This window comes from Caretta caretta, chromosome 19 (genome assembly GCF_965140235.1).
Source record: "Caretta caretta isolate rCarCar2 chromosome 19, rCarCar1.hap1, whole genome shotgun sequence".
NCBI classification, from domain to species: Eukaryota; Metazoa; Chordata; order Testudines; family Cheloniidae; genus Caretta; species Caretta caretta.
In genome coordinates, this window is record NC_134224.1 from 8,586,925 (window position 1) to 8,614,902 (window position 27,978).

The following is a 27,978-nucleotide window of genomic DNA, read 5'->3' on the forward strand; positions in this document are numbered from 1 at the left end:
GGCGAACAATGTTAGGAATTATTAGCAAAGGGATAGATAATAAGACAGAATATCATAATGCCACTCTGCAGTTGTGGTTGCCCCATCTCAAAAAAGATACTAAAATTGGAAAAAGTACAGACAGGCATATGAGGAGAAATTAAAAAGTGGGGCTGTTCAACTTAGACAAGAGATGACTAAGGGGGGATATGATTGAGGTTGATAAAATCATGAATGGTGTAGAGAAAGTGAATAAGGAAATTTTATTTAACCCTTCAGATAGCACACAAACTGGGGTCACCCAATGAAATTAACAGGCAGCAGGTTTAAAACAAACATAAGGCAGTACTTCTTCACACAACGCACAGTCATCCTGTGGAACTTGTTGCCAGGGGATGTTGTGAAGGCCAGAACTATAACGGTTCAAAAAAGTAGATAAGTTCATGGAGGATAGATCCATCAATGGGTATGAGCCAAGTTGTTCAGGGATGCACCCCCATGCTCTGGGTGTCCCTAAACCTCTGACTGCCGGAAGCTGGGACTGGACAACGGGTTAGATCACTCGATAAATTGCCCTGTTCTGTTCATTCCCTCTGAAGCATCTGGCACCCACCACTGTTGGAAGACAGGGTACTGGGCTAGTTGCACCATTGGTCTGACCCAGTATGGCCGTTCTTGTGCTCCTAACATCAAAGCAGCATCTGTGCGGCTACTTTGAGCATGCTAGCACAAGCCCACTAACACACGTCTGTGGACCCAGGATGGGAGACTTATGTGGCAACTTTAACTCTCTCTGAGTGTAGATCAGGGATATGAATGAGTACGAAAATTGATCTACCCTTTCCCCTGAGATTAGTCTCTCTAAAAAGGGCTAAACCAGGGCATGGGGCTTTCCCCTATGGTGTGCCAGCTTTATGCAGGAGGAATCCTTCAGTTCCTAGTGCAGAAAATCTAGAAAATGAAAAACGTGCACCCCATCTCCCCCATTCACGCACCCAGTGCCAAATTCCATTTGCTGGCTAAGAAAAGGTGCAAAATAAACCCCACATGGCTGTTTTTTGCCCTGAGATCAGAAAGGACTGATTTACTCTGCCAGGTAAAGGGATGACTCGTCATGGCCCCTCAGCACACAATGTGATGATGTCCCCAGGAAATGAGTCTGTTAAAGTGGACAGGTGTGACCTAGGTTTCATGTTTACTATGTTCATAGCAAGCAAAGCCAAATTAATTGTAGATGTACAGCAATTAAAATTGTGCACTTCACCCTCATTTTTGACACTGTGGTTGTTGAATTGTTGCTAATACAAAATGATTCTCCTGCCAGTCCAGGACTACTTAGGGTTTCCAGAGCTTTTTCTCGCCAACTAACTCGAGAACAGACAAACACTTTGCTGCACACCTGGCTCTGTCTCTATCTTTTTCAGACATTTGGTATAATTTTATCCATGATCAGCTCTGCGGACAACATCAACGTTTGGAGTAGTAACTGCCATAAAGAAGGATGGAACCGACTTGCAAAGGGAGCTGGAAAGATTAGAGCTGTGGATGAGAGGAGAGTCGGTCCTAATAAAAGTAGGTCCTATACCAGGGGAAAATACAGCGCAGATACAAAGCCGGGGGGGGGGGGGGGGGGGGGGAGTGTATAATCAAGGAGCTGCATCACTTTCAAATATTACATTAAAATCATGTAACACAAACTGAGCTCTCTTGTAGCTGCAAGAAAAGGGTAAAATCGGGATTGGGAGGATCTCTGTATTAAATGAGAACTAAGGGCCACAGTGTTAAATGTTTGGTTAGATATCGTAACCGGGTGACTGTTCATAAGGCCTTGTAGACATACGCTAAGCACAGGCACCTCAAGATGCTGAAGGAGGAACTAGGGACTGGGAGTCTGGACTAGAGAAGGTTCTGCAGGGAAATCCTTGGAAGAATCAGACTCAGGAAGGAAGTGTGGGTTGAGTTTTCTTTTGTTACTCTTTGGGTAACCAATAAAAAGCCTCTCAAAGGCACAAAGGACAGCTAGGCTCCTAACTCCCATTGACTTTTTGGCACTCATTTAGATTAAGGTATTTGTAACCGAACATGGTATTGTGCAGTGCTTAGCACAATGGGCCCCTGATTTCAATTGGCTCCTCGGTGCTACCATAATACAGATTAATAACAATAAATTGCCTGTGAAATTCTTCCCCAAAGCCAAACCCCAGGAAGGGTGTGTGTTTGGACTTTGCATAGGGTGTGCATAAGAAAAGGCTAATGGTACTTACCTCTTTTGTAAAGCACTTTGAGATCTACAGGTGAAAGTTCTACATAAAAGCTAGGGGTCATTACACACTCTTCAAAGCATGTTGAGAACTTCACTTACATACAGTGTGTATATCTTAATAGAAACATTATGAAAATGTAATCATCCACACACAGATGGGCGGAAAATTTGATTTACTGCAAGAATTGTCAGTGTGAGAGGCAAGGTGGGTGAGGTAATATCTTTTAGGGGACCAACTTCTGTTGGTGGAAGGGACAAGCTTTTGAGCTTCACAGAGCTCTTCCTCAGATCTGGGGAAGGTAAGACTGTCCAAGCTAAATACGAGGTGGGAGTGGTTTACATATTATAGGAGACCAGGTACAATGAAGTGGACAATTAACACCTTTCTTTCCCCTAGAACTGAAGTATGAATTGCCCACTTCAATTGAATTGCCCACTTAAGTGGTCTCCTACAACATGTGTGAACCCTTTCTGCCTAACAATTTGTCCCACCTTGTATTTAGCTGGCATGTTCTGGATACCCTACCTTCCCCAGACCTGAGGAAGAGCTCTGTGAAGCTCTAAAGCTTGTTCCTTCCACCAACAGAAGTGGGCCCAGTAAAAGATACTACCTCACCCGCCTTGTCTCTCTCATCCTGGGACCAACACAGCTTCAACATCACTGCAAACACTAATGGGCAGTGAAACATAAGCCAGTAACAGAATTTGGGCCCACACCCTCCTCCCACACTCAGTCACCAGGCTAGACATGTGTTTCCCTGTTAGCATATTGAGAGGCTGAATTCTTGAGTCTGAGCATTTCTGTAGTCCATTCCTTTTTGGAAACATTTTGCACTGGTATGTGTACTAACTACTGGATGATGCTGCCTTCTTAATTTAAAAAGAAGTACTTGTGGCACCTTAGAGACTAACAAATTTATTTGAGCATAAGCTTTCATGAGCTACAGCTCACTAAAGCTTATGCTCAAATAAATTTGTTAGTCTCTAAGGTGCCACAAGTACTCCTTTTCTTTTTGCGAATACAGACTAACACGGCTGCTACTCTGAAACCTTCTTAATTTAACTATTTAGTAAATCAAGGAAAGCTTGGAAAGTAAGGAAGGGTTTCTATATTAAATTAGCCAGCAGAAGGAGCCTGTAAATCTCTGTGAATGAACATTGAAATAATTAGTTTATTATTTTAAAGTCTACAGAAACTGCATTCCTTTTGGTCACATGAAGTTCTACTTTATCTGTTTTGCTCGGGTCCCAGCTTGGATTGCAGCTCTGTGGTACTAGGTGCAGTACAAACCATAGGCACCGACTCCGTGGGTCTCCGGGGCTGGAGCACCCATGGGGAAAAATTGGTGGGTGCTCTGCACCCACCGGCATATCCCCGCCCTACCCTGCCCCAGCTCACCTCCGCCTCCTCCCCTGAGCGCGCTGCGTCCCTGCTTCTCCCCGTAGTTCCCAGCGCTTGCCACCTCAAAACAGCTGTTTCGCGGTGGCAAGGGCTGGGAGGGAGGGGGAGGAGAGGGTACAGGGCGTGCTCTGGGAAGACGCAGGGCCGGGGTGGGGATTTGGGGAAGGAGTCCAATAGGGGTAGGGAGGGCGTGGAGTTGGGGCGGGGACTTTGGGGAAGGGGTTGGAATGGGGGTGGGGCAGGGGTGGAGGCGGGGCAGGGCCGGGGTGAGCACCCACTGGAGCCGGGAAAAGTTGGTGCCTATGGTACAAACATAAGGAGACAAATCCCTACCCCCAAGATTTTACAGTCTGAAGACAGGCTTCTCAGAGGAACTGACGGGGGTTGGGTGCCCTGCTCCAACTGAAATTCAGACTCCTTTTTCAAAATACCAACATAAATAGGCAAGATGGACAATGAGTGACAGGGGACGCAGGTGCACAAAGCGGGAAAGTGACTTGTCCAGGATCACACAGTTGGTCAGTAACAGCAAGAAAGAGAACCCAAGTCTCCTGACCCCTAGTCCCGTTCCCTACCTCTAGGGCACCCTACCTCCCTTGTAGCCTAGTGAAATGCAGACTTCCTGAACAAAAACATGAACTATAGTTAATTAATTAGCATAAATTTCCCCCCTACTTTTTGATCCTCATTTTCTCTCTTAATTAGAGCCCCTGCTAATATGAATGGTTTCAGAGTAACAGCCGTGTTAGTCTGTATTCGCAAAAAGAAAAGGAGTACTTGTGGCACCTTAGAGACTAACCAATTTATTTGAGCATGAGCTTTCGTGAGCTACAGCTCACTTCATCGGATGCATACTGTGGAAAGTGTAGAAGATCTTTTTATACACACAAAGCATGAAAAAATACCTCCCAGCACCCCACTCTCCTGCTGGTAATAGCTTATCTAAAGTAATGTAACAATTGTAAGGAGAGTGATCACTTTAGATAAGCTAATACCAGCAGGAGAGTGAGGTGCTGGGAGGTATTTTTTCATGCTTTGTGTGTATAAAAGATCTTCTACACTTTCCACAGCATGCATCCGATGAAGTGAGCTGTAACTCACGAAAGCTTATGCTCAAATAAATTGGTTAGTCTCTAAGGTGCCACAAGTACTCCTTTTCTTTTTTCTTATGTCTGTGTTGTCAGAAAACTAGCAATTCTCTTGAGGAATTTTCCCCTTCTTAAAGAGCTGACAAATATTTACCACCATCTGTCCAGTTTAACAAAGTGTATACCCTGGGAAGAGGGAGACTTCAAGAAAAAGTAAGTGCTGGCTTGTTTTAAGAACTTCTAAACAAGGATTCTGGCTTCATGAACCTGTTGCTGCTGTTGGTGGTTCAATTTCTCACTTCTCACTGAGCAATCTCCTGCGAAAAGGCCTCAAGCATAAAATGTCCCCACTTAATTTATTCCCAGGAAGGGAATGAATATTCCATATACCTTTTGAATGGGCTGGTGCCTCTCTGCACATGTTGGGAGCTGCATTATCTTTCACTCTTTTCTGCTTATCTGGGTTTTGTTGCTCGGATCATTTAGTGTCTTGAAAAAATATATTTGAGGGTTTAGTGCTCCTGTGTGGTTTTTTATGTGGAAAGGACCATAAGCAAAGAGCCCGCACTCCCTTGGGGAAAATGCAGAAGTACTTGCCTTTGCTAATCTGAATAGGAGAGATGCACACCTAGCTGTATCTGTGACTCTGCTTCTACGTGGGCTTTTATAGCACCTGTATAATTATCCCACTTCCATTTTGAGCACTTGAAGGCCAGCACTGATGGGGAGCTGAGCACCCTCAACTAAACTTGATGGGGACATGGAATTCCAGGGGAGTTGAGGAGCCCCTAGGACCTTACGGGATTGGACTCTTAAACAGCTACTTCCCTGCTCTTTCCCATTTTTTCCTTATTTTTTAAATTGATTGCTGTTTAATGAATTGTATTGGCTTTGAACTGTATGTAATGATCAGTGGGTTAGAGAAGTGTCCAGAGCGGAGAGAGCACCCTGGAGTGGGGACACCCTAGCCGCTGTTCTAAGTGACTTAAGTGGTTTAAAACAAAGAAAAGGAAGTATTTTTTCACACAATGCACAGTCAACCTGTGGAACTCCTTGCCAGAGGATGTTGTGAAGGCTAAGACTATAACAGAGTTCAAAGAAGAACTAGATAAGTTTATGGACAATAGGTCCATCAATGGCTATTAGCCAGGATGGGCAGGGTTGGTGACCCTAGCCTCTATCTTGTGTGTCAACTCAGAAGTGGATGCCAATGCATTAGCTAATAATAGAAGTTTAAGGCCTATGGCAAGTCTGACCCTCTGTAGACACTCTCTGCACAGACTTTCATTGAAGCCAGTGAGAGCTTTGTAAGTGGAGTTCTTGCAGAATTGGCTTCTATTTTGTATGGTATCTTTCACACACGCTCTAGTTCAAAGTGCTTTGTGGAGTTAAATAATGTGGAAGGATATAGATGAGTCATACACATAAAACAAGAGGAGATTTTTTTTACCTGGAAAGGAAACAATGTGATTCTGTCACTACCCGTGTACCTGCTGCAGAGAAAGAAGACATGTGTTGAGAGTCAGAGGGGGGCAATAGGAATCAGGAGCTCTGGGATCTGTTCCAAAGTCTGCCTCTGATTCACGGTGTGACTTTGAGCAAGGAACGTAGTAACCTCTCCAGGCCTCATTTTCTTCATGTGGAAAATTGGGTTAATATCTAATTCTGTAGGCCTCCCCTCCCCCCCCCCCCACCCAGAAATCCCAACTGATCCAGTTTTGCAGGACTTCTCTTTAGTACACCAAAGGGTCCAGGTGCTTTGAGCTAGTGGACAAAGGAATCAGGGACCATGGATTCACCAAGTAATTTCTCAAAGCAACAGCACAGCCCTGTGAGGCATCCACAGTTCCTAGTCGGTCAGATCCTGATTGCTGAGGGCCTCACGGGCTGTAGGAGAGAGAGCCACTATTCAAGCTTCTTGCAACCGGGGCATTATCCTTTCCCTGTATTTTGTAGGGCCTCCAGCCGTACATCCTATAATCTGGGTTCTCCAGAGACTGACTTTGTCCTTAGGCACAACTGCCCTGTACTGGATGGAATTAGGACTCAGTTCTGTGTCAGAGGCTCTAATCTGCTAACCATTCACGGAGATTCCCCTTTAGCTCAAGTGTACTTCTCCTCGCTGTCACTGTGAAATGCCAAGTGGTCACATGACACAGCATGAGCGCCTCAAATTTGTCACAGCACTTTTTGTTGCCCTGATTCATTCATTGGTTCATTTTATCCCTTTGTTCCTTGACACCCACGCACAGTGCTTTGTCTGTAACACACTGTACTGCTGTGATGACCCCAGTTGTTGATGGTACAATTGATTCAGTGTTGACTGACCGTGCAGTGGGGCAAAGGTTATGCTAAATACACTCTTCCTGTTTGGTTGTTTTTTTTTCTTTCCATGAGAGAGAACTTTACCCTGTGGAGCATCAAGATCAAGACGTTCTTGTAAGTAAATTTTTACATCGGATCCATAATCGCAGGGTCCGGTGCTACAGGTGATTTCCGCTTGCATAGAGCAATTTTATGTCAAAAATAGGAGAGGATCTCAGTACTGGGAAGCACTGGTTCTGTCTCTCAGAAGCTCTCTAACCTCCTGACCTCAGGAAAAGTCAGTAACAGACAAAATAGATGTTAGAGATTTCAAGGACCTCTAATCCACTCCTGCCAGCCAGTGCTGAATTGTTTCATGTACTCTGCTTTCTGGTGCTTTGACCATCCTCACGTTAAATATCTCATGCAATGGAGACAACTGGTGTTTTAGCCACTGGGTCCTCTAAACCTGCTCTGAATGAGGTTATTAATGTGCCAATAGGTTTAAGAAAATGGTGGCCGGTCAACGTAGCACTCCCCTCAGCTGCTGCCACAAGGGCTGGAGCTAATAGACCTTTGGGGGGAAAAGCCTCCAGAGATCAGTACAAGGTCCTGTTTAGGCAGGGATCTCAGCAAAGAATCCCCTTCACATCCATTGCATCTGAGTCCTGTTTCTTCACTACTGTGAGGGACACTATAGAGATCTAAGAGTGAGCGCCGTCCTCTCCTAGACTTGTATCATCTTCAGCCAGATGAGTTCAGTGGGGCATCCGTGCCAAAGTGTGGCTAGTTCACTGCAGCACTAATCAGGATAACAATGCTCAATACGTACACCGTGCTTCGCAAACTGAGGCTCCCAGGTAAGCATTTATGACATGGTATCCAGGTTTTGGGATCCTGCAGGGAAGAAACTCTTATGCTTGCAACACCTTAGTTCTGTTTCTCCCAGGGGAAGAAATATCAAGATCTGAGTGGAGGTGCAGCGTATTCTGCTGGCTGCCCCAGCAGCCAGACCAAGTGAATCTCATTAGCTCCCACGCAGCAGAGGTGAAAGGCTGTGAAATTCTCTTCAGGAGAAGCTAGAGTGTCAGACAGGAAGTCCTGGGAATAGCCCACTCAGGAGACAGCTGAGGCCAACCTTGCTCTGTTCTGAAGTTCAGGACTTCATCTGAAGTTGCTGCCTGAAGTGAACGAAAGCAGCTGCCAGAATTGTGGAGGTAAGGGGTCAGTAAGAGCCCATCCTGCAAAGGCTGTGCTGTTATGTTACTTTACAGTATTAGAGTAACAGCCGTGTTAGTCTGTATTCGCAAAAAGAAAAGGAGTACTTGTGGCACCTTAGAGACTAACCAATTTATTTGAGCATGAGCTTTCGTGAAGTGAGCTGTAGCTCACGAAAGCTCATGCTCAAATAAATTGGTTAGTCTCTAAGGTGCCACAAGTACTCCTTTTCTTTTTACAGTATTACTTTCCCTTGATGGAGAAAAAGAGAGATTGGTGACTTGCCCAAGGCCAGCCAGCGTGTCAATGGTAGAGCAGAGACTGTACCTCCCTGGTGTTTCCTGGCATTGAGCTTCAGTCACTAGAGTCTCTAATCTGGAAAGTCCCTCCACTAAGAGGCGCGTTCTCTCCCCTGAGCAAATCAAGCCGCTGGCTGCTTGGTAAGGGCATGCCATGCTTTACACACACAGGAGACTATAAACCTTTCAATAGCTTTTATTGCTCAGGTAATGGAGAAGGGCTGGGCACCAAGCCACATGTGCTCAGGGGGCCCTGTGCAGCGCGGAAATGCTGCCAAGTAGAACAGATAGAACCAAAATTGCTAGAGATCCTCTGGGCATTTCCAAAGACCCCACCCTAAAGCCGACAGAACAGCTGGAACTGGCTGGGCTCTCCATAAGCTCCAGACCCGGGTGCTCTAGCTTCACTGGGGAGAAAAGTGTGTTAAAGGATCTAGGCAGCAATTTACAATGGAAACCTTTACTCCTGCTCTCCTCTCTAGCATTCCGCCCCAACCCACTCACTGATGGGCAAAGGGCAGACCATAGGAAAGCAATTGACTGGAGACCTGGGACTTTCTCCAGAAGTCTGGACTGTTTGGTAGTCGCATGGGCTGATGTCTCCTTTTTTGGACTAAATGAATTGTTAGGACTGTTGTAATACTATTTAACCACCGTGTAGCACCTTTCATCAGCTACACACGTCGCATCACTGAAATGCAGCCTGCTCCGAGGTGGAGAATGGAAGGGGAATGTGGGGTAAGGATACCACCCCTGCGTTCACAACAGTGCCTCAAGTTCTTTCATGTCCAGGCAGAATCATGTTATTTTTTAAGAGTCTTATAAAGACACCCACTAAACCAAACTGATCACCCTGGAAAGATGAAGGACTGCGTCAGCCTTGCTGAGCTCTGAACCTGCGGCTCAAGGAAATCTCAGTTGCTCCATGCTGATTCTTAGGTCACTAAGCTGCCCCGTTAAATGGTGGATCTTTAAACTTCTGCAAAAAAAAAAAAAAAAAAAAGCCACCAGCAACTAGGTTTTGAAGCTCTAATTCCCTCTGGAATCCACTGTCTCCAGAGTAAAAGCTTTCACGTTTTGTTCCCCTGGTTACATTTGATAAAGTGTTAAAATGAGCTTCGTACCCAACACTAAATCTGAATCAACCCGGATACTTACAGTAAGCACCTTGCCAGGCTCAGGAAACACAAACAATCCTATACAAGAGGTGACTTTCTGTTTACTGCAGTAGTCGCATGCCAAGCACGTACCTCACCTATGGAACCCAACCATCACCTGGGATTACAGAAGCAGCTTTTTAAAAACTAACACTGCTGCTTGAATGTATTCGCCAAGGTGACTGGCATCAAAGCTGGGGCCTGGGGTACTGACAATGGGAACCCGACCATAGCAGTGCTTTACCCTTACAGAATGATTTCCATTCAAGGATCTCAAAGCACTTTACACATATTAACACTTCACAACACCCTGGTGCACTGGGTAAATATTCTTATGCCCACTTCAGAACTGGTGTCTCATCTTATCTTGCTCTACACATACAGGCTATTCCTTTTCTTCTCACCCCCACCCAGCTGGAATGGCCAATCAGTGAGAACTCAGGAGTCCTAACTTGCAGTGTTCTGTTCTAGCCATTAGACTAGTAACCAAATACACAAGTAACCAGATGACTAGACTGTACTGGTGGTAAGATAACTCTGGTACCATAGCCCATCTGCCCTGTCGGTCCCTCACTGGTCTGTTCCATTAGCATGAGTGGATCCAATGAGCTGAACTAGCTTATGGTGAGAGACAGTTTCAGTCTCGCTCTGAACAATTTCAAGGAGTGGAAAAGTGTATTGAGTGGAATGAATTACATTCCCTGTTCCCAAAGTATCTCCTGTTATATTTCAAATGATCAGCGCTGCCTTTAGACATTGATGCTCATCACCTGGGTAGGTCTAGAGGAGGGAAATCGGGGACTGCTAGCCTGGCATGGTAAGGAGACCCTGTTTTGTTAATTGCAGGTGAGGTGTGCACAATGGATGTGTGACTAAGGGCTGATGCACCATGTCTCTGAGCGACAGAAGGGTGGGTTTATTCTACACAGATGGAGAATCTGAAAGTCCATAACCAATGGCTCCTTAACCAGAGGGGCGGGCTGGGCTGGCAGAATTAGTGCAGGGCTTCTCACTTTTAGTCCTGACTCATCTGCTGATTCACTGAGCGGCCTTGAGTCACTCTCTCAGTGATACCAACTCTTGTGGGTGATTTTTGGTGTTTTACTTAACACCCCAAGCCCCAGCTCCTGGAGTCAGGTGATCATGGGCAAATCTAGGTTTTCATTTAAAAAAAAAAAAGTTTCTAGCCCTCATGGAGCATGCAGAAAGAAAATTGAAAATGTGGCTCCTAAAGGCTCAAAAGAGCTGCAGGAGCCAAATAAAAAGCATCCCATATTAAAAAAATCTCATGATTTTCAGCAATCTCTTGATTTTTTTTTTTTTTTTGTGGTGGGGGGGTTGATTCGTTATGTTTGAATGCTCATTGGGTTGGCAATGCTGCTCTCGGCCTCAATTTCTTTATATGTCACATAGGGATAAGAAAATTGAGCTACTTAGTTACTGTTTTTGTGGAGAGTTGACATTAAAATACTAAAAGGCACCGGACTGTGAGTCAGGACACCCGGGTTCTATTCCCAGCTCTGACATGCTCTGTGACTTTGGGCAAGTCACTTTACTGTTGTGTGCCTCTGTTTCCCCACCCACATCTGTATTGTCTATGTAGCTTGAAGACGCCTCCGGGCAAAGCCTGTCTCTTGTGTCTGTACAGCATATAGTGTCATGGACCCTGATCTCAGGCAGGGGTCTTTAAGCGCTATCGCAATACAAATAAATAGCAATTTCAAAAAGTCTTCTTGCCTGACTTATGCAAAGCTACAGCTAATACGGCGCTCCTGGCTGTTCTCACAAGCCTGGTAGTGGGAATCATCAAGTATCTTCTTTTTAAGTTGTAAAGTAGTTTCTCTTTTAAATATCAGCCCATAAAGGGCCTCGCTGTTGGGTCTCAAAGACCATGGACCAAATCCAAAGGCAATGTGGATAGTGGTGTACGTTACACATAGGTAAAGCAGGTGTGAGTCTAAAGTAAGAAAGTGGATGGTAAGAAATCTCTCCCCCATGTTCCTGCCTAGACATGCCCAGCGACATGCAAACCCATTATATTTCACACCCTCCTGCTAGCATTTTCCCCATTCTTCTACCTCAGTGTGTCAGTTACACCATTTATTTCACCTCTGAACTTAACCCTGCCTCTGGGGCTGAGGAGCTCTGGTCCTTGTCTCCAGGGCCTGATCTAAGGGTGGGCAAGGCTGGCAAATGCTAACTGGCTCCTCCCTGCGTTGGGCTCTTCGGCTGGGCAGTGATAAAGCTTCCTGGTATTAGGTTCCCCCAAGTTCTTTTGCTGTGTAGAACTTTTAATGTGCATCTGTGGGCGGCCGGGAGGCAGTGGAATTTGAGCCAGTCGCAATAATGCCGCTTGCCTTCCAATCCCTGCCTCTGTCCAACAGAGTGATTAATTACTGAGTTTTTTATTTGCCTTAGCAGCTCTACCAGGGAGATAAGGAATGCTAATGCACCCATCAGAACATTGGATTTCCCAATGCCCGCATACCATGGGATTGTTATCTGCCATTATAGCAGGGCCCCTTGGTGAGCAGTGAACTGCAGTAGTTGGTTTTAGGCCAATCTCCACGTGTCAGCCCCCTGTATCCTCACATCCGTGGGAATGACTCTTACTAATGCTTCAAATGTTTAAAGATGATGGCAGAAGGGAGGATCAGGCACTCCTGCCCAACTTGCAGCTGCAGGAGGCCCTAGATTAAGGGGGCCAACCATGCCAGGGACAGGTAGTGATGAGAGCCACACTTCAGCGTAAACTGTTTCATGCTAACTGTGAGCTCTGTGGGGATAACAGCTTGGGCCCTCTAGGGCTTTGGGATGATCTCCTGCTTTCTCCCAGTCCTGCTTGGGATATAGCACAGATTTCCTCCAGATATTATTCGCCTAACTCTTTGCATAAAGGCATAGCCCAGTTCTGGAAGTGATCCGTCTCCCCCTACCCTCATTTCCACGCAGCTGGCATGAGATAGGAGGTTGAGGCTGATCTTCCCTCAGTCTTTGCTGGAGGCCCTAAATTTCCTTGCACCACCCCGGCAGAGAAGCCTTGTATGCAAAGAAAGGCTTGCACAGGGGTAGCAGGAGCAGAGATGGGTTTGAATCCAAACACTCTGGATTCTGCTACAGGTGTGAACTTTCTGAGCTGGCTCCCACCTCTTCCAAGCTGGATTGAAATGCCCCCCACCCGCCCCCCCCTTTTTTTTTGGTCATGTGGATAGCAATGTAGGTGGCAATACAGGTTAAATCCATCACAATGCACAACCAAGGGGTAGCAGATTTACCTCCTGAACAATATAGTTCTAAAAATACAGACAGAAATGAGGAAGTGTCCTATCCCATGGGTGATCTGATCCCATGCTGCTCATGCACCTTTACACCATCGCATATGCTGCAGGGTGTATTTAGAGATTCAGGGAGGGGCAAATCTTAGTCCCACTGAAGTCAACAAGAGCTCCATTGGGATCAGGATTTATCCCAGAATGGCTACAAACTATGCTCTCCAGCTCTACGGAGCTGGCTGACGGACCAGCCTCAAGCAAATTCTGAGTGAATTTGTACTGTGCTTTTCAGCCATGGATCTCAGAGCGCCTTACAAGGAGGTCAGTAAAAATGGGAAAACGAAGGTACAAAGAGGTGAAGTGACCTGTCCAAGGTCACCCAGCAGGCCAGTGACAGAGCCAGGAGTTGATCCCTACTCTCTTTCAGTCTCAGTCAGGTGCTCTATCCACTAGGATACACTGCACCCCGAGTCCCCAGTCAGGGATTGGGCCCCCATTGTTCTAGGCACTGAACCCACATAATGAGTGTGGAACATTTAATTTAGAAATCAGTCTACTCACATGGCACTCCAGTGATGCGTGTAGTGTAAACACATAGCTTGATGGCTCTGGCTGATGACTTGTGTGTCTTTCCTTTTGTTCCTAATTAAGGTGTGGACGGAAACAAGGTCTTTTGGTGGAGAGAAAGGAGACTCCTCAGTTCTTACTGACCCTGACATTATTTTAAAAACTCCCATGGCAGAATCATTCCCACAGAAACCAGTCTGATGCCTGAAGCTTATGACTTCAAGTGAGGTTAAAAAGGAATTGATGATTACAAAGATCCTTTTTTCATGGATATACTAAGGAATGAGGGAATACAGGAAATAGGACAAACAGGAGTGTTTATAAAAAGGATTTGGTTCAGTTTTCCAGGAGACATCAGCTGCTTTTTAACACAAGCCAAGCCAGTATTGTTCCTTTGCAGTCTGTGTCAGCTGTATTGGTTAGATCAGATTTTGTGCCTAATGGAATACGGCAGGGATTTTCAAACTCCCTCCTGAGTGTCAGTGTATTTGGGCACCGAACTCACACAGGTGTCTGAAATGCCCAGCCTAAGACTGGATATTCTTTGGAGGCCCACTCCCCTTCTGTTCCTACTAAAGGCTTGACCTCAATATCTTGTAGCAGTGAGTTCCACCAGCTAATTATGTGTTGCATGGGAAAAGTATATGCTATTTGTGAAACCATTCACTTTTATTTTTTAGTTCTTTTCCCCTTTACTCAGAATGATGTTCCATGCTTACAAATATAATTTCCATCACCAGACTGCATCCCCATTAATCCTTTTCTTCAATAATGGAATGTGGGTGAATACATTGCTTCTGAAAGCGAGGTGCCCAGCACAAGGTAGGCATGGGGGTGTATAAAGCTTCCCACAAAAAGTTCCACCTATCCTGGTCTGCAAGGGGACCGCTGGCCCTCTCCTGGGATTTTTTTCAAACAGAGAATCCCAATGGTATTGTGTATGTGATAGTGGCAGAAGGGTTGGCAGAGCTGGAGGTAGGAACTGCTTCACTGCATCTGACTAGTGACCTATCTAGCCCAGCGTCTGGTCTCTGCTGTGACCAGCCCCAGATGCTTCAGAGGAAGACACGCTCGGGTCTGCAGTAGAAAGCCATGGAATAACCCACTCATCAGGAAATCATAGAATCATAGAATCATAGAATATAAGGGTTGGAAGGGACCCCAGAAGGTCATCTAGTCCAACCCCCTGCTCGAAGCAGGACCAATTCCCAGGAAAGCCTTTTCCTAACCCACAGTAGCTAGAGATTGGCTCATGCATTGAAGCAGGAAGGTTCGGTCCATCCCAAAACGTTTCTTTGTTTGTAATCCATCCTAATGTGACTGATTTTCTTTTGATGCCCAGTCCTCTTCTGATCTTGCTAAGGTCATGACCTCAATATCTTGTCACCGTGAGTTCCATGGGTTAATTATGTGTTTGAAAAACTATTTCTTTTTGTTTGCTTTAAATTTGCCTATTTTATTTACTGTTTATGTAGGAAGCTTTAACAGGTTTAAAGAAAAGGAGGACTTGTGGCACCTTAGAGGCTAACAAATTTATTTGAGCATAAGCTTTTGTGAGCTACAGCTCACTTCATCGGATGCATGTAGTGCATGAAGTGAGCTGTAGCTCACGAAAGCTTATGCTCAAATAAATGTGTTTGGTCTCTAAGGTGCCACAAGTCCGCCTTTTCTTTTTGCGGATACAGACTAACACGGCTGCTACTTTGAAACTTAACAGGTTTACAAATTTTTCCCATGTAACAAAACAACCATTACAACAGTGAGCTTTGTTTAAAGAGACATTGTCCAGGAGTGTAGTCATCAGATCACTCTAGTGAACAGGGAAAACCACATTACAGGGTGCGTCATTACAACACCCATGGCACGTCATTTCTATTGATTTTTTTTTAAACTGAGTGAAATCTCTGATTACGCATAGTTAACCGATTCAGTGTGTCTATCAAAGGTTAATATTAAAAAATTTGGAAAGGTGCGCAGAGGGCTTTTTGCAGGTGAAAATATTTTGTCTCAGTATTGAGTAAATGATAACCAAATACCTACACGCCTATTTTGCTTGGATGTGTAATTGGTAAATTTGCCACTTTTAATTTCATCAAATGTCCCCTTGTTCTTGTGGTAGGAGAAAGGGGGAAGAGAAGCGTGTGATCTACTTTCTCCAAACCAAATGCACAATAGTAGTGTGCGTTCTCTCTTGTAGGTGCTTTACAAACATTATTTAACCCTTCCAGTCTCCCTGCTCTGAGGTAGGAATAATTACACCCAGGTTACGGATGGTTAAATTGAAACTTTAACCATGAGATTAAATGACTTGTCAAAGATCAATGATAGAGCCAGGAAGAGAAGCAAGGAGTCCGTAGCCCCAGGCCCACAGGCTAACATCTAGACTACACTACACTATTCCCTGTCCCATGCTGAGATTTCTTCTCTGACCTCTGGCTTTCTGTGCTTAGTCTGTGAGTTACTTGGAACAGGGATCACACCTTCCAGTATGTCTGGAAAACACTGAGCATGTTGGGGACTCCGCTGCAAACAAATAATAAATTATAAGATTCAATAATCAACCAAATCTTTTTCACCTGTGATTTTAAAGCAGTGTATGCACTCAGGTCTCCAGAGAAGAAATGGCCCACGTGTTTAACCCATTGTGGAGCTGGTGCCCACTCACCCCCAGGTATTTTTCCCAATCAGTTGTTTAAGTAAACCCAGTCAGACTCTGCTCCTCTCCCCTTCTTTGTGGGTTGCTGCCTCTGTACCTAGGGCTGAAGGCTGGATAGATGAGGAATTGCATGTCTGAGCGTTCCACATATGAGTGCTGGATGTGTTGATGGGTCATTTGTGAATTCCTTTATTTTGGGCTGGTCTGCGGGGTGGGGGGTTCTTCTTTTCCAAAGCTGTATGTTACATTAAATATTGTGTGTGTGTGTGTGTCCGGAGGTGACATTCGATACATTTAACAATCTGTCACGCTGGCTTATGACTTTCTTGAGGGGGATGGGCACATAAAGTGACAGAGCTGTGGCTCCAGGTAAATACCATGTAGAAATACAGGCCTTGATTGTGCAATTGGATCTGTGTGAATGGCCCCCTGTGTTTGTGCAGAGCCCTAGTGACACACAATGCAGGGCTCCATCCGAGCCGATCTGACTGCAGAATAGGGGACAGAGCAAATTCCGACGTTAGCCACAGGCACCTGCATAGAGCAGGAGGGAGGTCACCCACTCTCGCAATTTTATCACAAGTCTCATGATATTTGGTGTTTTTTCCTAAAGTCCCAGCTCCTGGAAGTGTGATAACACGAGAATCTCAACTTACGATTAGGAACAAAAGGGGTAAACGTCTAGGACTCTTTGCCAAGAAAACATAGAACATCTCAGCTCAAAATATTTTTGCCTAAAGATGTGGTTTCGGGTCAGCCGATACTGTTGGTGAATTTGGGTCCAATTTGGTCAATAGTTTTGGCTGGAAAAAAAAAAAGAGGGAAAATTTTCAGAAAAAGTAAAAAAGTTTTGTTCTAGACATTTTGAAAACACGTTTCCACTTTTCATTTGGCAATGTTGCGTTTAGAAATGTAGCTCACTTTCACTGAATGCACCCAAAGGGTGAAACACCTGAAAACCAAACATAATGGTTCCTTCAACCCAAACTGGTTTTTTTTTTGTGTTCTGAATTTTTTGGTTCGAACCCTGACTGCAAAAATCATGGATTCACCCAGCTCTACTCAAAAACCAGAAAGCAAATGAAAAAAGCCCCCACTTTATTTCAATCTCATGGCTTTGGCGGGCCTGACTTCTGATACCGAGACAACTGTGCAGATCTGAGAGCAGGGACAGGGTACAGAGCTTATTCTGATGTTAAGGATAGACATGCATAGAAATGGGGGGTGACACATCCACCCCTTATCTGGGGAGTTACTGACCCCAAAGGGTATGTCAAGACTGCATTGCACACCAGGGCTGTGGGACCCAGGCTTGTGGACTCTGTGTTTCCAACACTGCAGTTGAGTGTCCACACTGCATCCTAAACCTAGGTTTAAAGTTGCTGGACCCAGGTGCTAACACGTTCATATTGTGCTACCCAGACCCTCTGACTGGAGTCTGGGGCTTAAAATGTGTCCGCACTGCAAAATGACAGGGCTTGGACTTGTGTCCCAGGGGGACGCTGGTTCTGACCCACCCTCCCAGCAGCTCCTGAGAGCTTGCTGACCCAAGTCTGACTGATTTGTGTGTGGGGACAGAAGGGGGGGCAAACCGGAGTCAGAATCAGGGGGCTTAGTGTGCAGTGGAGACATGTCCAGAGCGGGAGGGGACAGAATGGTGGGGTGGGGCAATTCCTCCCTAGCCGCCCCCCCCTTAACAAACAAATCATTGCCCAGCCCTGCCAAGGGGGGATGAGGAGGGATTTCCTGCTGCTGGGGGGTGCTTGGTGGAATCTTCCCCCCCAAAAAACCTCTTTAAAGTCATGGGGGGGGAGGGTAAAAGGAATTTCTCGCTCCCCCCCCTGTGCGGCAGGCTGGCTCATGGGACCCCCACCGGGGCTGCCGCTGCCCCCCACGTGGGGGCGAATCTCCCCACACTTGCCGCGGGGGAGCCCGCGGGCTGGGCCGGCCCGGCGGGGGAGGAGGCTGGCCGCCGGGCGGATCACCTGGAGCGGAGGGTGGGGCTCCAGCCGGGGCGGCTCGCACAGGCGGGCGGGGAGCGCCGGGCTGCCCCGGGTGTCCGCAGGCGGAGCGGGGCGCTAGGGCTGCGGGCGAGTCCCGGACACGGGCAGGTAAGTGCGTCCTAGTCCCGCTGCCAGCCGGCGCGGACCCCGTACGCCGGCCAGGATCGGGGCCGTGCGCCCCCTTCGCCGCCCGTCCTTATGGGACCTGCAGCCGAGCCTCCGACCCGCCCCGCGGCTCCGAGCCTGGCCTCGCTGCTGGGCTCCCCGCTCTGCGCCCCGGGACAAGGGCCTGAGCCAGGGCGTGGGGGGACCTGCAACGCCCATTGCAAGCGGGGACACACGTGGGGGTCCCCTGCTGTCCCCCAGGGCCAGTCGTGGGGTGCTTGCCCTTTGGGCGCTGACCAGACTTTCCCCCTGTAGCTCCGGGCTGTGGGGCTCCTGTTGTAGCCCCCTTGGTCCCACCGTAATAGAGAGACACCCATAGGTGCTGGAAGGAGGGGGGCTGCCGCACCCCCTGGCTTGAAGTGGTTTCCATGATAGACAAGGTTTCCAGTTTGGTTCAGTGGCTCTCAGCACCCCCCCCCCACTATACAAACAGTTCCAGCCCCCCAGGAGACAAGGGGGCGGGAAATCTCTGTTATTGGAGGGGGACCCACTGCTGTAGGCTTGGAGCTCAGGCAGAGCTCTTCGTGGAGATCCTCAGCTCCCTGGGAGCCCCAAAGCTTGTCTCTTGCCCCAGGAGAGGTTGGGTCAATAAAAGAGACCCCCCTCTCCCCTGCCTCTCTGTGAGAGAGAAGGAGGAAGTGGTGGGAATGGGGAATCCAGTCCTTTGCTCTCTCCTGGCTCGGGAAGGAGGCAGCCCCCCCTGGATTAAGCTGCACTTTGCTAGGTGTAGCCCAGCGTTTACAGTCTGAGAAGCTGGGCTGGGGTGAAATCCCTTGAAGGGGATGCTTGTGTGGAGGCTTCCCAATGCCCCTCACTGCTGCAGTGCTCTTTGGGGGATGTGTCTGTGTTGTGTCTGGCCAGGATGGGGGGGGGGGGGGTGAAGTGCCGCAGAAGTGGGGAAAGTTGCCCCAACCTTCCTTTCCTGTGGCGGTTTAACCTTTTAACAAGAGGTTCCCACTCCCAGGTATCAGTGTTGAGAGCAGAAGCTGGCTGATGCCGAATACAGACAGCACGGACGGGAGGCCAGTGGGCGTTCGTAGACTTGTTGGAAAGGCTTTTGTTGGTTCTAAAAGTGGATTGTGACATGTAATAAAATAGTCTAGATGTACCAGTATGCATCCAATGAAGTGAGCTGTAGCTCACGAAAGCTCATGCTCAAATAAATTGGTTAGTCTCTAAGGTGCCACAAGTCCTCCTTTTCTTCCTATGCGCAGTGTAACCAATCTCCTCTTTTGTGTGGCAAACATACAGACCTCTGGTATTCTCCATCAGGTCCTTTCCAGAGCATTCTTGGGCTTCATCCGATAGCTGGTTTAAAACCTTAAACAAGAGGTGTGCAACCATTGTTGGCCTCCAGAGTCCAAAAGCCACTGAACTCGCTTTCCCCATTTGGTTGCATCGACCCACTGCAATCGCTGTAGATTAATTTGCTCTTTGTACAGTGATTGCTTATTGGAATAAGGCAAAACAAAAGTCTTCGGGGATCCAGAATACTGTAGATATTGTTTGTGGCATTATTATGTGGTTAGATTACATGAGGGCCTAGGACCGGATTCTGCAAAGATTTACATAGGTGCTTTACCACAGACATGTGAGCAGTCCCATCAATTCCAATCGGGTTACTAGCATGTGTAAAGTGAAGGATGTGTAAGCATCTTTTTAAGGTAGAAGCCCCCGAGAAGTTTCCACTAGTTTATTTTTCCATCATTAGTACAGTGGTTAGTTGCAAGATTACAGAGGTTTTATAAGGCTGTTACAGAATTAACCTTTCTGCTTTGTACACTGTCAGTCACATTCTGCTACCGGTTATATGGCTGCAATCATTTCATATGAGTTACTTTGGATTCACACCTGTGTGAGCAGAATTTAGACCCGTTTATATTGCTATATACTGAGCTTGTTATATACAGCCATAAACAGGAAGGAAATATGATACTGATGTGACATTTTGTTTTGCTGCCAAGCTAGCCCATTAGTAGCGACTTGTTTCTTTAATTTAAAAACCATTAAGGCATAACATTCGAAACAATCCAGGGCAATTACCTCATCCCTGGGGAGAAGTCTGGAATGCCTACTTGCAAGAACAAAATCTTTCACTAACAATTTTCCTCCTTCATCTCTGTGGATGTAACTGAGCCTGTTGTCTTTATTGTGCGGCGGGCGAGCAAATCGGAAGGTGTTTCCTTAAGGTTGGCTGAGTTATGTGTTCAAGCCCTGCGATTCTGTGCTGGCAGATTAGTACTTAATGTGGAGTGAAACCGAAGGCTTGGAACATGTCATTGTTCGCCTAATGTCTAGGTGTTGCTGTAGCCGGTCAGCACAAAAAGGATGGATGTGAATTCCATTATTGCTGGGAACATGATGAGGTTGCTGACAGGTTCGAAACGTGGGATTTCTAGATTTTCAAGGTGTCATAAATATAAAGGGAAGGGTAAACCCCTTTGAAATCCCTCCTGGCCAGGGGAAAGCTCCTCTCACCTGTAAAGGGTTAAGAAGCTAAAGGTAACCTCGCTGGCACCTGACCAAAATGACCAATGAGGAGACAAGATACTTTCAAAAGTTGGGAGGAGGGAGAGAAGCAAAGGGTCTGTGTGTCTGTTTATAGTCTGTCGTTGTCGGGGATAGACCAGGAATGGAGTCTTAGAACTTTTAGTAAGTAATCTAGCTAGGTATGTGTTAGATTATGATTTCTTTACATGGCTGAGAAAAGAATTGTGCTGAATAGAATAACTATTTCTGTCTGTGTATCTTTTTTGTAACTTAAGGTTTTGCCTAGAGGGGTTCTCTATGTTTTTGAATCAAATTACCCTGTAAGATATCTACCATCCTGATTTTACAGGGGGGATTTCTTTATTTCTATTTACTTCTATTTTTATTAAAAGTCTTCTTGTAAGAAAACTGAATGCTTTTTCATTGTTCTCAGATCCAAGGGTTTGGGTCTGTGGTCACCTATGCAAATTGGTGAGGCTTTTTAGCCAACATTTCCCAGGAAAGGGGGGGTGCAAGTGTTGGGAGGATTGTTCATTGTTCTTAAGATCCAAGGGTCTGGGTCTGTCGTCACCTAGGCAAATTGGTGAGGCTTTTTACCAAACCTTGTCCAGGAAGTGGGGTGCAAAGTTTTGGGAAGTATTTTGGGGGGAAAGACGCGTCCAAACAGCTCTTCCCCAGTAACCAGTATTTATTTGGTGGTGGTAGCGGCCAATCCAAGGACGACGGGTGGAATATTTTGTACCTTGGGGAAGTTTTGACCTAAGCTGGTAAAGATAAGCTTAGGAGGTTTTTCATGCAGGTCCCCACATCTGTACCCTAGAGTTCAGAGTGGGGGAGGAACCTTGACACAAGGTAATTGAGACGCTTAGTGCTCTGGGAAGTCACTTAAAAAGAAAAAAAAATACTGCAGGTTTTCTGTGCAGAAAATGTCATGAATCCAGTACTGTAGAACCCCAGAGTTACTAACACCTCAGGCATGGAGGTTCTTTGTAACTCTGAAATGTTCGTAATTCTAAACAAAGCATTGTGGCGGTTCTTTCAAAAGTTTACAACAGAACATTGATTTAATACAGCTTTGAAACTTCACTATGCAGAAGAAAAATGCTGCTTTTAGCCATCTTAATTTAAATGAAACAAGCACAGAGACAAATTCCTTACCTTGTCAAATCTTTTTTTAAACTTTCCCTTTAATTTTTAGTTGTTTATGTTTAACACAGTCCTGTTCTGTGTTTGTTTATAGTTTGGTCTCTGCTGCTGCCTGATTGCGTATTTCCGGTTCCAAATGAGGTGTGTGGTTGACCGGTCAATTCGTAACTCTGAGGTTCTGCTGTAGATGGAGCATTCGGAAGAATTGTGGTCAAGTGGCTGGCGCCCAGAAGTAGTAAACAGGATGATTGACTAGCTGTGTGGGCTGGTCATATAACCTGCCTCTCTAAAATGGGTATAGTGCTATAATATTCTCAGGGGATGTGAGGCTTAAAGAATTAACATTTGCAAAGTGCTATCAGAATCTCAGAGAAAGGGTGGCAGATGGAAGCGCAGTGTATCATGTGCATGCTCATACAAAGTGTACCCTGAATAGTTTAGTGGGTTTCATGGGTTCATATGTGCGGTAGTTAGAGAAATCTTGTGACAAGTTTCATCAAGTTGTTTGGAAAGAGAAAGGAGTTGCCAGAGTTCTGTATCACAGAGAAAGTGGCTTTTCTCTTTTAGTATCCAGTGAAAACTCTGCGGAGGGAAGGAAAAGTGGAGTGAAGTGCATAGGAATTCTTGCTCTGCTGAATCCCAGACTAGTGCCGGATGCTTCTGATTGTTAGAGAAATAGAGCAACTCAGTGGACTAGCAAGGGTGAGTCGAAGGTGCCTGAGCAAATATTGCATGGCTGATAAGCACATATCAGCTCGTGAATTTTGCAGAAAAGTGGGACCTCTAAGCACAAAGGCCTAGTGAAATGCACAATCAGGGAGGTGGGGCTGTAGGATCTGCTGCTGTGGTTTAAAGTGCTCTGACAGCAAAGGCTTCTGGGAGTTCACGCTTTAGGAAAAAGTGGGCTGGTTTCCCAGCTTTATAGACTGAGGGGTCTGTCTGTTCATCAGTGCATGTAAATTACCTGTATTTAATGCCCATAAGTGCTAGAAGGAGTTACAGCACATGTGCACTCCCCTGCATAGTTGGGTGAGAACAAGCCTCCTGGAGCTGTCGCTTTCATGCAGCGTGTCTTGGGCTGTGTCTACATTACTCAGCTTTTAGCGACATGGTTGTGCCGCTTCAGCCTTGCTGCTAAAAGGTGCGCAGTGTAGCTGCTGTTTGCCGGCAGGAGAGCAGCTTCCACCCCCAAGGAGTGGCAGCAGCTTTCTTGGCAGGAGAGCGCTCCTGCCGACAAAGGGCGGTTCACACTGGTGCTTTTCACTGGTAAAACTTTTGTCGTTCGGGGGGGTGGGGTGAGGTGTTTTTTTGTAACGCTCACAAAGTTCCAGTGTAGACGACGCCTCTGAAGTGTCACTTGAGACATGAGACTTGCAGAGGCTGTTGCAAAAAAAAAAAAAAAATCCAGCATATAAAAAAATCATGGAGCTTATCTGTAGACTCTGCAAACTGAACCGGTGGGATTCAGGCTAGTTTCCAGTGGACAAGGGTGCATCTCTCTCACACCATCACCACTGGTGTTAATTGGTCCCCTTGATAGTTGTCTAAACAAAGGCACTAAGAACTGAGTGGGCCATGGAGGCTGAATTGCCTTTAGTCTTAGAAGTGTCCTTAATGGGGCATGTTGGTAGGACACGTGAAGGTGGCTTGTCCTGCCTGTGCTGTACCTGTTCTGCAGACAGAGGATGCTCTGGCATCCTTCACCGGCACTAGCATTCATCTGGCCCTACGCAGGGGCTTAGAGTAGATAGAAGAGGGAGAAATAGCTCCACTGCGGACTGTAGTGACCTGCAGGAGGGCCTGATTTCTGAGGCTCCAATCCTGCCAACACTGAGTGAAGCACCTTCAAACTCGATGTGTGGGAATCAAGTTACTGTCCTTAGGTGAGGTCAGAACCAGGGCCTCTCACTGGGAACTAACTAGCAGAAATCTGAAATTCTTAAAGAACAGGACATCCGAATCTATGTGTCTTGCTTTGCAGCTGAGAGATTAAAGTAGAGCTATTTTGCCTCTTAAAATTGTCCACCCATCAGTGCCCTGCTGTAGGTATCTTAAGTTGATCAGAAAGCGTAAGTGACACTTCCAAAAAAGAAAATATGGAGACAAAAATTTGCAGGGCTTTGGAGCTGTGCTCCAGCTCCACTCCAGCTCCAGCCAAAAACCTGCAGCTCCCCTGTTCTGGAGCTGCTCCGCACTCCAGCTCCGGGGTCCGCTCCAAAGGCCTGAAAATTTGTACGGGTTCCTCCAACAACAGAGAGTGTTTTGGTTTGTACCAAACTGCTCCCATCTGTCTGTGGGAAGCGAAAGTGCTGTTTACTAGCACCTGGCTCTCTGATGCCATAAGCAACCATGGGAGGGGATGCCCACCATGCTAGGGTGCTAAAGGAACCTGCAGATGGTGCACTGAGAGAGGGCAGCTGGACATGAGTGGTCACTGGGAGAAACAGCCTCAAGCCAGAAACTGCTTCATTTCACTTTGTACAGCTGAGCAAATCCCAGAGACAGCGAACAGTGTGCAAAGCCCTGGCATATACCCAGGCCGACAGTCCTTGCTCTTGGGGAATGAACTCCAGTGTGCTGTGTTCTCACGAACCTTGTGCCTGTCTGGGGTCAAAATTCCTGCAGAGAGGGTGTGTGAGTTCCTCCCTGCCCAGTTTGCATTGGATTTGGCCTGGATCAGCTTATTAACTTTGACCTTGCTTATTGTTAGTCATGTGAGCTGCCGCTGTGGGAGAGGCAATACATGAGAGATGAAGAGAGACCACACAGACTGGAGTCAGAGGAGATGGGCAAGGGAAAAACTGGATGTACCAATCCTCTAGTTCCCCATAGACACAGCTCATTGCTGCCTCGCAGAAGGGACTGTGAGGGCAAAGCCATGAGACTATGATGATGGGAAGCCACAAAAGTAACCTAGCTAGGTAAAGGCACCTGTCGATGGACAGGGATGGTGTCCCTAGCCTCTGTTTGCCAGAAGCTGGGAATGGGCGACAGGGGATGGATCGCTTGATGATTACCTGTTCCGTTCATTCCCTCTGGGGCACCTGGCTTTGGCCACTGTCAGAGGACAGGAGACTGGGCTGGATGCACCCCCCAAACCCCCCCCGTCGGCAGGTTCGGGTTTCATACAGATCTAGAACTCTGTCTGTCTGTCCATGCCAGGGATGTTACTTCTGGCTGAGACCTCCTGCCGGTCTGACTAGACCTGCTTAGCAAACAGCGACCGCAGTCACATCCCCGACCTGCTAAAAAATGCACTGAAATCAGCCTCCCCAGCCAAGGATCTCATCTAACAGGGGGATGAAGCTCTGGAATAGTCTGCCCTTCCTGAAGACCTGGGCTGGCCCCGGGGCATGGCGTTAGGATATGTCTGTGCTGCAGTAAAACACCCACAGCCGGCCAGTGTCCGCTGACTGGGGCTCGAGCTACGGGACTATACAATTGCAGTGTAGACGTCCAGGTTTGGACTGGAGCCCGGGCTCTAGTCATGGGTTTAATGTTTCTAGCTTGAGCTACTGCATGTAAATTGCTCAGGGATTCTTACGATTCATTCTCATCTCTTCAGTTAAAACCACCCCGGTTCTGATTCTGCCCCCTAACTATTTCCTCGTCATGTCTGGGAGCGACTAGCGATCCCTGACTAGTGCGTAAGGTGTTTTTGTTCTGCTTGTTTGTGCTGTTTCAAGTGCCAAGCCCTCTTCCTTTCATCTGAGATTATTGCAGGTGGGGACAATGGTCCTGCCTCTCTCAAACTGAGGCCCGTGCTCCTGGTCCGAGAGGATTCTGCCTCTGTTTACAGCAGGAGAGAAGAGCTGATCTATCAATAGCACAGAGCCAGAAATGCCCTTTCAAAAACAGGCCCTCAAGAACCCGCGGGCAGAGCCACAGCACCCCATGGGATGTGTCTGAGGGCAGAACTCACCTGGGTCTAGGCAGCTTGCTGTTCTCTCTCTCTCTCTCTCAGCGCATCAGACAGTCAAAAGAGGCCTCCGACTCCCCTTCAGTTTTGCCCCAGGCTTGCCCCCCACTCGCTCCACTTATGGAGGAGGAAGGATGGTCTGGTGAATGAACTGCAGGACTGCGAGTCAGGAGATGTGGCCTCTGTTCCCAGCTTTGCTAGCGACTTCCTGCCTTGGGCATGTCCCTTCACCTCTCTGGGCCTCTGTTCCCCCATCTGTGAAATGGGGGAGGACGACACACACTGCAGTGATCAGAGTAAAGCAGAGATGCTTGTGCCAGTTAAACTGGGTGGGCAAAGCTTTCGGAAGCCGTGAACTCTGTTGCCACTGCTCAGCAAATGGCGCGCCCCATGTAGGTACAGCGCTTACGTCAATCAATCCTGCAAAATCAGTACTGCATGCGGCATGCTATTCAACTCCAGGCATGGAATCCCAGCTCTGCATGCATGTCGTGCTGGAGTCGAAACCCAAGCTGCTCTAAGCTTCACGTTGGAACAAGCAGCCTCCAGCAACGTTCAGCAGACCCTGGCTCACCCTCAGTGAGTACAAGGGGGCAGGATCCACCCGGTTCCATGCTGGAGCTACTGCAGAGGAGAGGATTAAATAACTAGAGTCGCTCAGAAAGGCCCCAGTCATGGATCAGAGACCAGTGTGCAAGGTGCTGTATGCTGTTGAAGGTGCCATCTTTTGCATGGGACATAAAATTAGGTCCTTGCAGCCACAGTGTCAGGGCAACTGCACCAGTATTCCCCCTCCAGGATCCACGAAAGGCCCCCATTTTAGGTTTCTGGATCCCAGCTGTCACCTCTCTTGGGCAGAGAGCCCTGTCTCATTCCCCTCTGACCAGGGGTTTTAAGGCTGCCCAGCTCCCTGCCTTACGCTGTGATATACCCAGCAAGCCAGACTGCCTAAAAGGCCAGGGTCTGTTTTGCTTTCTCTCTGAAGGCTATGCCCAGTATGTTGCCAGCAACTGCAAGTTACGATCCAGCTGCTTCTAAGCAAGCACATTTATTCTTAAGGTTTCAATGCAGAGAACATGTATTCAAACAATAAAAGTTCCTACAAACCTGCTCAGTGTCCACCCCAAACTCCAGCCTAGGGCTCTGGTAGGTTTTAGTCCTTCAAAAACCCACAACTGGCTTTTCCCCGGGGCTACAAGTTCATCTATCTTAGATCCAGAACCAGAACAAAGGCCAGGCAGATTGGCTGTTTCTTTATACAGCTCAGGCCTTTAATCTTGGCTTTCTGAAACAGGTAATCAGCAGATAGTGAGCCTCTCCTAAGGGCATAGCTTCAAAAGGCTGGGTTTTTGCACATCCAGAGTTGGGGAATTTGCATTAACTCCTCCCTACGGATTTCCCAGGAAATCCACTTATCCCTAGAATCCATATTTGACTGGCACGTTTTCAATATAATCTTTTGAACTCCTAGGTTTTATATCTGCCACATCTCCCCCCTAGAGAGGTTACGTACATTCCCAGCCCACAATAACACATACACTTAATACAATAAGTTCTATCAAGGATATTGCAGGAAATTGCCCTATCTGTTACACACGCCACCTGTCATTAAAGATCCTTTAGTACAATCCTTTTGCAAAGGGGACTGTAGTAGTATTTGCCCAAAGACCTAGCCAAATTCCAGTGTGGATGATTGCATTGTACCATTCCAGATTTTTTCTCTCCCGTCCCCCCACCCCCGTTTCAAGTAGGTGTGGCATCCTCCTTCACTTCCTGTCCTAAAGTACTTTTATGTAGGGTCACTGTGCACTGTTAGATAGGTGCTGTGTTCCCAAAATTGGCTGCATTTCAGTTTTGGACAACATGATTCTTTGGATAACGTGTACAGATAGTTTGTAAAGCTAGAAACTAGTGCATGGAACCTGTCACTATCTAAGAGGTGGCAGTTGAAATGAAAGCCTATATAGTTAAGATTGTAAGTTCTTTAATGTAAGTTGTTATAACGCAAATATAACTTAGAGACAAGATACTGGTCATGGAGGTGTGACTG

At 46.9% G+C, this 27,978-nt stretch overlaps 1 protein-coding gene across 4 annotated transcripts in view; it reads left to right on the forward strand.

The window, feature by feature from the left end:
- Positions 1 to 1,376: 1,376 nt before the first annotated feature.
- Positions 1,377 to 27,978, forward strand: part of NCMAP (non-compact myelin associated protein) — a 47,627-nt gene continuing 21,025 nt past the window's right edge. The window contains exon 1 of one of the 4 annotated variants that reach the window (XM_075121304.1): positions 1,377 to 1,551. In XM_075121304.1, coding sequence (XP_074977405.1) covers positions 1,425 to 1,551 — 127 coding nt within the window. In that variant the 5' untranslated portion in view covers positions 1,377 to 1,424. Of the gene's footprint in view, positions 1,552 to 8,163; positions 8,254 to 18,208; positions 18,317 to 20,473; positions 20,563 to 27,978 lie in introns of those variants that run through there. The other 3 variants (XM_048825745.2, XM_048825744.2, XM_075121305.1) reach the window with 3 other exon arrangements.